Consider the following 8,554-nt stretch of genomic DNA (forward strand, 5'->3'; position numbering starts at 1 on the left):
GCAGCTCGGTGAACATGTCCCCGGGGTCGTCGCACTTCCTTTTGCAGACGCAGGACGTGATCCACTGCACCTTCCAGCGCACGCCGGCCGCGCCCTTGCACCTGAACTCTAAGGTGCGCATGCTGGAGGCGTCGGGCACGCAGCAGCCGCCGCCGGCGCCGCCACCGCCACCGCCACCGCCACCGGCGCCGCCGCCGCCACACAGGCCGCAGTAGGTGGGCCTCACCCGCTGGGTGCTGCTGCACCCCGACAGCACCAGCCGCTCCGCGCGCCACGCAGGGACCTGGGCCCGGCACGTCTTCCCCTTGGGGGCCTGCGGGTGACGCCAGAGGTCACGCAGAGGTCACGCAGTGTACATGCAGAGGTCACAAAGTCTGTCAGTTCATTCTGGACAATGTCCGATCTGTCTTGAGGATCCATCTTGTTAATTTAAAATACATTTTAATTAAACACAACAGACATTCAAATAGTGCTTTTATTGCCGCACCCTAAGCTAGCTGGTTATCTTGATGCTACTGAGCTAAGCTAGCCGCTCACCTTGAAACTCTTCAGCTAAGCTAGCCGGTTACCTCAATGCTCTTGAGCGAAGCTAGCCGCTCACCTGAAGCGCTTGAGCTAAGCTAGCTGGTTACCTTGAAGTTGTTGAGCTAGGCTAGCTGGTTACCTTGAAGCTCTTGAGCTAGGCTAGCTGGTTACCTTGAAGCTCTTGAGCTAGGCTAGCTGGTCACCTTGAAGCTCTTGAGCAGGTTCTTGTCGCAGGGCCGCAGCAGACACAGCCTCCGGTCCTTCCTCATCTCACACTTGGCGTTGTCGTTGGTGACGCGGACGGACATGCCCACACCGCAGGTCTTGGAGCAGACGCTCCAGGGCGTGGTCTGCACCAGGCAGTTCCTCTTCCAGGCTAAAGGAGGATCCCTGTAAGCTTTGATTTGGGCCGGGTCAACAACGCTCTAGACAAGACCTAGATCTTCTTTAGTCTAGACCATATAGGCTACTAGACCATGTAGACAAGTCCTAGATCCATCCCCTAGACCTGCTCCAAGAATAGACCATGTAGACTCGATCTAGGACTAGCTACTAGACCTAGACCCAGCTATCTAGACCAGATGAGCTAGACCAGACCAGCTACAAGACCAACACTAGACCTAGCCCTACTCTTAGTCCTTGACCACACCTAGACCTACCCTTTGACCAAGACCAGTCCTAGAACAACCCTAGACAGAGCTTCGAACTAAACCAGACCAGACCACAGACAGAGAGCTGCTTCCCTGTATCGCTGTATCTAGCTGAAATAGCTGTGCATTAATTGGTGTATTTGTGTAGGGCGTTGCAGGTAGGTGAGCCGTGTGTTCAGTGACCTGCGCCCGCTCTGATGAGGGGCTCAGGGTGAATGGGCCGCTTGTTGCTCACAGAGCACCGAGTGTTCCTACGCACGCGGCGCGCTCCCCCACGCCCACGGGGGGAGGAACGCGTTAGGACCCCCTCTGTGTGTCTCAGGGAGGGAGCTGACGGGGTGAGGGAGGGTGGAGGTGAGGGAGGTGATGGTGGGGGGAGATAGGGTGGGGGTGAAGGAGGTGCTGTGTTCCTGTTTGTTGACTGCGGTTCAAGGAATTCAGCTGCAATCACAACATCCAGGTGACCCCACCCTTTGGCTCCCTGCCAGCGCCCAGGGCCATACCACAAGCAGGTACGCCCAGACCCAGGGACGAAGGCCTCCTCACCACACTACACATGTTCCCATTCAGGGCAATGTGTCCTACGAGACTAAGAGAAGCTACAGAGATGATTCATCATTATGTTGATGCAAGGCTGAACAGACGTAGCCTGAAGCAGTGTGGATCATGGAATCGCTTCAGTTTAATCTTTTACATATTTGGAGCTTCTATATGTTCGGCTAAATATAGTTATATTTGTAAGCTGAATACTAATCTGTTTGTCAGCATTTTCAATATTGAGCGTTAGCTTCAGCATCCTCTACTCAGAGCCTCACCTTACATTCACCTGGTGTCTCCTAGCCTCACCTGGTCTCTCCTCCCCTCACCTGGGCTGTAGCTGGTCTCTCCCCAGGCCTGTAGCTGGTGTCTCCTCCCCTCACCTTGTCTCTCATACCCTCGCCTTGTGTCTCCTCCCCACTCCTGGCCTGTAGCTGGTCTCTCCCCTGGCCTGTAGCTGGTCTCTCCTCCCCTCCCCTGGCCTGTAGCTGTTGTCTCCTGCCCTCACCTGGCCTGTAGCTGGTCTCTCCTCCCCTGGCCTGTAGCTGGTCTCTCCTCCCCTCCCCTGGCCTGTAGCTGGTCTCTCCTCCCCTCCCCTGGCCTGTAGCTGGTCTCTCCTCCCCTCCCCTGGCCTGTAGCTGGTCTCTCCTCCCCTCACCTGGCCTGTAGCTGGTGTCTCCTGCCCTCACCTGGCCTGTAGCTGGTGTCTCCTGCCCTCACCTGGCCTGTAGCTGGTGTCTCCTCCCCTCCCCTGGCCTGTAGCTGGTGTCTCCTGCCCTCACCTGCCCTGTAGCTGGTGTCTCCTCACCTGGCCTGTAGCTGGTGTCCTGCAGGTTCTTGCGGGCCCCGGGGCCGCTGAGGAGGCCTGCTGGTTTCGGGGGGGCGGAGCCTAAGAGGCCGGCAGGTGTGTGGGTGAAGGCGGGGGTGCAGCCGATGGCGCCGGCGATGCAGGTGCACTTGTAGAGCGGGCTGGGCTGGAAGGCGTGGCCGTTCTCGAAGTGACGCCCGTTCAGATCGCAGCCCACCGCCAGCATGTCTGGAAACACGACGCGGGTCAGCGAGAGCCCCGGGCACGGCCCAGCCAGAGAGGGGCTCTGTGGACGTACCTTCGTCTCAGGTAGGGGCCCCTTAGTTCAGACAAACGCCCTACACCTCTCATAGGGGCCGTCATACTCAGACAGGGGCCCCAGACCTCAGATCAGGGTCTAATAACTCTGATAGGGGCCCCAGACCTCAGATCAGGGTCTCATAACTCTGATAGGGGCCCCAGACCTCAGATCAGGGTCTCATAACTCTGATAGGGGCCCCAGACCTCAGATCAGGGTCTCATAACTCAGGTAGGGGCCTTATAACTCAGGGGTCCTTAGCGTCAGGTAGGGGCCTTATAACTCAGGGGTCCTTAACGTCAGGTAGGGGCCTTATAACTCAGATTGGGGCCCCAGACCTCAGATAAGGGTCCTCAACGCCAGAGAGGGGCCCCAGACCTCAGATAAGGGTCCTTAACGTCAGACAGGGGCCCCAGACCTCAGATCAGGGTCCTAAACGTCAGACAGGGGCCCCAGACCTCAGATCAGGGTCCTAAACGTCAGAGAGGGGCCACTCACAGGCGCAGACGCCCACTTGGAAGCGGGGTCGGTCGGCGGAGTAGTCGCAGTAGAGGCCCTTGTGCGGGTCGCACACGTCCCTCTCGTTGCAGGCCTGCCGCTGCTGCCGGGCGCAGCTCTTACAGCAGCCGCAGCCGTCCAGCACGGCGCTCACCCCCGGTGCGCACGCTGCCCGGGGCCCGCAGCGGCAGGGCCACTGGCACACCGGCCGGCGGCCCCCGGGGGCCACGGCGCGGCCCCCAGCCCCGCTCACACACTGCAGGGAGGAGAGGGCACGGGGTTACACAGTGGAGCCACCACCCTCAATAGAGCCCCCACCCTAAGGTACAGTAGAGCCCCCACCCTAAGGTACAGTAGAGCCCCCACCCTCAATAGAGCCCCCACCCTAAGGTACAGTAGAGCCCCCACCCTAAGGTACAGTAGAGCCCCCACCCTCAATAGAGCCCCCACCCTAAGGTACAGTAGAGCCCCCACCCTAAGGTACAGTAGAGCCCCCACCCAAAGGTACAGTAGAGCCCCCACCCTCAATAGAGCCCCCACCCTAAGGTACAGTAGAGCCCCCACCCTCAATAGAGCCCCCAGCCTCAATAGAGCCCCCACCCTAAGGTACAGTAGAGCCCCCACCCTAAGGTACAGTAGAGCCCCCACCCTAAGGTACAGTAGAGCCCCCACCTTCAATAGAGCCCCCACCCTAAGGTACAGTAGAGCCCCCACCCTCAATAGTGAAATTTTTTAGGGTGAGGAACTAACACTGAGGTACAGTAGAGACCAGGAGGGTAACTAGGTACAGTAGAGAGCAGGAGGGTAACTAGGTACAGTGGAGAGCAGGAGGGTAACTAGGTAACTAGGTACAGTGGAGAGCAGGAGGGTAACTAGGTAACTGGGTACAGTAGAGAGCAGGAGGGTAACTAGGTAACTAGGTACAGTGGAGAGCAGGAGGGTAACTAGGTACAGTGGAGAGCAGGAGGGTAACTAGGTAACTAGGTACAGTGGAGAGCAGGAGGGTGACTAGGTAACTAGGTACAGTAGAGAGCAGGAGGGTAACTAGGTAACTAGGTACAGTGGAGAGCAGGAGGGTAACTAGGTACAGTGGAGAGCAGGAGGGTAACTAGGTAACTAGGTACAGTAGAGAGCAGGAGGGTAACTAGGCGTGTGATGAGGTGTGGTCAGGGCCTCTGAACGTGTTCTCTGTACTGAAGGATCTCTGTTTGGGACCGGACTTAAAGTCCTGGCTCAGGGCTGTGTGTATTCTAAACCTTGAACCACACTGAATTAATGCTGAAATATTCAGAGATAATACTGAAGTATTCTGAAAATAATACTGAAATATGCAGAGAATATTACTGAAACATTCAGAGAATAATACTAAAACATTCAGAGAATAATACTAAAACATTCAAAGAATAATACTAAAACATTCAGAGAATAATACTAAAACATTCAGAGAATAATACTAAAACATTCAAAGAATAATACTAAAACATTCAGAGAATAATACTAAAACATTCAGAGAATAATACTAAAACATTCATAGAATATTACTGAAACATTCTGAGCATAACACTGAAAAATTCAGCAAATAAAGCTGAAAAGGATCTTTTCTCCTTCCAGGGATCAGAGTTCAAAGCAAAAATCTGGAGCCTCAGTGCCAGGTCTAGCTAGTGAGCTCATGCACACTAAATACACACAGGCCAAATACCACTCGAGATACACACTAAATATGCACTAAATACTCACAATCCAAATTAACTCGAAATACACACTAAATAAGAATTGAATACGCACAATGCACCTACTACTCGAAATACGTACACACTAAATATGCACTCTAAATACACATTCCATATACCAATAGAAATACACACTGAATATACACTAGATACACACAGGGCTGGTACCGGTCTACATACACTCTGAACACACACAGTCCACATACTGGTCTGAACACAGTCTAAATAAACAGTCATTTCCCAACTTCTCTTCAATCCGTTCTCTCATGACTACGGGACAGAGTCATGGTCTGTACTAAATATAGAAATACATTCCCATACACATTTCATACAAAACGTAGAGTGGCAGAAGTAAAGTCCTTTCTGGCAGACCACAACCAACCTCTTCTATGCTTCAGTCTGTAGGGTCGGTTAAACCAGTTAACAGATCCATCACTTAGTTAGCTAGAGTTTCTCCTTAGGTTTGGTTTCAAACCCTGCTAGTAAGCAGCTCTATACTACACTCAGGTTAGAAGGGTAGGTTAGACCAGCTAGCTAGTGTTTATTGCTAATGCTAGCTGCTAGGTTAGCTGGGTAACAAACAGAGTTGTACCGGTTAGTTTGTAGTTTAAGTTAAAGTTAGGCCTACCTGCTGGGCCAGGAGGAGCAGCAGTGATCCGCAGAGCAAGGACAGCATCTCGAGCCCGATGGAGGAGGTCTGACACCCAGGAGGAGGTGACAGGGTGGAGGAGGAGGAGGAGGAGGAGGAGGAGGAGGAGGAGGAGGAGGAGGAGGCTTCAGGCCGGAGGAGGAGGAGGCTTCAGACCAGAGGAGGAGGAGGAGGAGGAGGTCTGAGCCCACTGGAGGTGCCGCTGATGTAAAAAGCCATTTAGGCCAGTCCTAAAATGAGATTAAGTCATTAACTTAAATTAAAGTTTTGTTTGTTATAAACTGGTGGACCTTAAAGTTCATGGAGGACGTTGGTGGTGGCCTTCAACAGAATCTTTCTGTCTCTGTCTGTCTGTCTGACATGCAGAGAGACAGAAGGACAGAGCTAGAGAGACACACTGAGATACCGCCATAGATAGAGAGAGACAGAGAGAGAGACAGGACTGTCTGATCCCTGGATCCAATGGGGGTTACACTGCACAGAAACAGGAACACGAACACTCTTCCTGCTGTGCTGTCCAGAGTACGAAGACACAATGGAGCTTTGCTTTACCAAACAATACCCACAATTCACCTGCTACTCTCATGTTGTAGGAGCCAATTTCTTTGTGTTCATTAAGCTGCCATTTTCAATGGTGTGTGTGTGTGTGTGTGTGTGTGTGTGTGTGTGTGTGTGTGTGTGTGTGTGTGTGTGTGTGTGTGTGTGTGTGTGTGTGTGTGTGTGTGTGTGTGTGTGTGTGTGTGTGTGTGTGTGTGTGTGTGTGTGTTTAGTCAGCCAGTGTAGGAACCAGGTTGGGTGTTGATTCTGGGACTTGGCACTCAGAGAACGTTTGTATATGTATACACTATGTACTGTCGTTATATTACTGTTGTATTAGGGAGAGAGACACACACACACACACACACACACACACACACACACACACACACACACACACACACACACACACACACACACACACACACACACACACACACACACACACACACACACACACACACAGAGAGACAGACCACAGTGGGACACAAAGGTGTCCTATGTCTCCTCTTGAAACACCTCCCGCTGCTCCTGGATATTTATCTTCTCCCTCCCCCCACGCTCGCTCTGTCTCTCTCCCTCCCCCTCTCTCTCTTTCCCTCCCCCCTCTCTGTCTCTCCCTTCGCTCGCTCTCTCTCCCTCCCCCCTCTCTCTCTCCCACCTCTCTCTCCCGCCTCTCGCTCTCCAACCTTTCTCTCCCTCTATCTCCCCCCTCTCTCTCTCCTCTCTCTCTCTGTCTCTCTCCTCTCTCTCTCTCTCTCTCTCTCCTCTCTCTCTCTCTCTCTCTCTCTCTCTCTCTCTCTCTCTCTCTCTCTCTCTCTCTCTCTCTCTCTCTCTCTCTCTCTCTCTCTCTCTCTCTCTCCTCTCTCTCTCTGTCTCTGTCTCTGTCTCTCTCCCCTCTCTCTCTCTCTCTCTCTGTCTCTCTCCCCTCTCTCTCTCTCTCTCTCCAACTCTATGCCTTATGCCTCATACCTACTCTCTCTGTGATGAAACTAGACGTTACTCGACATGCAGCTCCCCTCCATCCCACAGGGGGCAGCCTTGAGCCTCTGTGATGGTGACTAAAGCCATAAACGAGCCATATACAGGGCAGAACAACGCACCGGTGAATGCTGAGTTCATCACTCTTGTCCCTAATAGAGAGTGAATACATAACCCATTATATATGCACAGTAGTAGACATTTTCAGCAGGCATTGTCTAAGGAGATTGTATTATGTTTACCATTGTATAGACCAGGGGTTCTCAACTTGTCTCACTCTAAGACCCACATTTTCCCATGGTCATTAAGTCGCCACCCACTTTTATAGTCCTTCAAACCAAGCAAATGCATTTTTGAAGAAGGCTTTGAAAACTCAAGTCTTTAACATAAATGTACTCATATTTATTGAGCAAAGTGTATTTCAGAGCACCAGAGAACCATGACAACTGCGTACAGAAGTGAATGAAATAAGTATCAAACATGAAGTAACAAAATGGAGACCAACAAAATTTGATATTTGGCTTCTATCTCTGCATTCAAAGCACATTCAGAAGAACCTGCGGAGGACCGTGCAACAGCATGCACACAAAAGGGAAGATCAAACTGCACAAAATAAAGAAACACAAAACAAACAAGGTCTTTTCACTGCATTCAGGCAACATTAACAAGAAACTGAGGAGTACCATGACATATGAATAAAATAATCAAAAGTGCACAAAGTAATTATGGCCACAAAATTATATATTTCACTTCTATGTAGGCCTATTCAGAAATAATAAGGAACTTAGGAGGACCATTACAGCTGCATGGACAAAAAGTATCATAAAATCAAAAATAATTAAAGATCTACAAAACAAGATCAGTTGATCTAACCGGTCATTTGGGGAGTCAGTGAGACAACTGGGCATGTCGTTTATTCTTGATGAGAGTTTAAAAGTCTGGGAGGACAGTAGACCGCAAATCCGCATTTTAAATACACCGGGTCATATTTACGCTTCGCCATCGCAACACAAACTTAAAGTGACCGTCAATGAAATGGCAGTTGCCATGGCTACCGCGCCTAGGTGGCTGCACATGTCTAATGCATGCTTTTCAAAATAAATCATTTTTAAAAAATGACAAAACATCAGATGCGCATTCAATATTATCTACTTATTTTGGTGACCCACCTTTGAGAACCACTGGTATAGACAATAGCATACCGTTCATCCCCTTTATTTGCCTAGGAATGTTTTCACACTTAACTGGCTGCACAAGACAGACCTGCTTCCCTAAGGCTGTGGTGACAGGGTAGGTGTCGCTAGCCTCCTCCCATCTCAGCTCGGTGACATCGGCCACAGC

General features: G+C 51.3%; 2 protein-coding genes across 2 annotated transcripts in view; one reads left to right on the top strand and one right to left on the bottom strand.

Moving 5' to 3' along the window:
- Positions 1-149, top strand: part of tube1 (tubulin, epsilon 1) — an 8,732-nt gene extending 8,583 nt beyond the window's left edge. The window contains exon 13 of the mRNA XM_056581669.1: positions 1-149. This exon is cut by the window's left edge and continues 142 nt beyond it. The gene's annotated coding sequence lies outside the window, so the exon portion shown is untranslated.
- The window catches only part of ccn6 (cellular communication network factor 6), a 6,455-nt gene extending 733 nt beyond the window's left edge, over positions 1-5,722 (bottom strand). The window contains exons 1-5 of the mRNA XM_056581829.1: positions 5,675-5,722; positions 3,317-3,572; positions 2,521-2,748; positions 729-922; positions 1-313 (exon numbers count right to left, since the gene is read on the bottom strand). The exon at positions 1-313 is cut by the window's left edge and continues 733 nt beyond it. Of these exons, the coding sequence (XP_056437804.1) occupies positions 1-313; positions 729-922; positions 2,521-2,748; positions 3,317-3,572; positions 5,675-5,722 (1,039 nt within the window). The remainder of the gene's footprint in view (positions 314-728; positions 923-2,520; positions 2,749-3,316; positions 3,573-5,674) is intronic.
- Between the last annotated feature and the right edge of the window lie 2,832 nt (positions 5,723-8,554).

Source organism: Gadus chalcogrammus, chromosome 21 (assembly GCF_026213295.1).
Source record: "Gadus chalcogrammus isolate NIFS_2021 chromosome 21, NIFS_Gcha_1.0, whole genome shotgun sequence".
Taxonomy (NCBI): Eukaryota; Metazoa; Chordata; class Actinopteri; order Gadiformes; family Gadidae; genus Gadus; species Gadus chalcogrammus.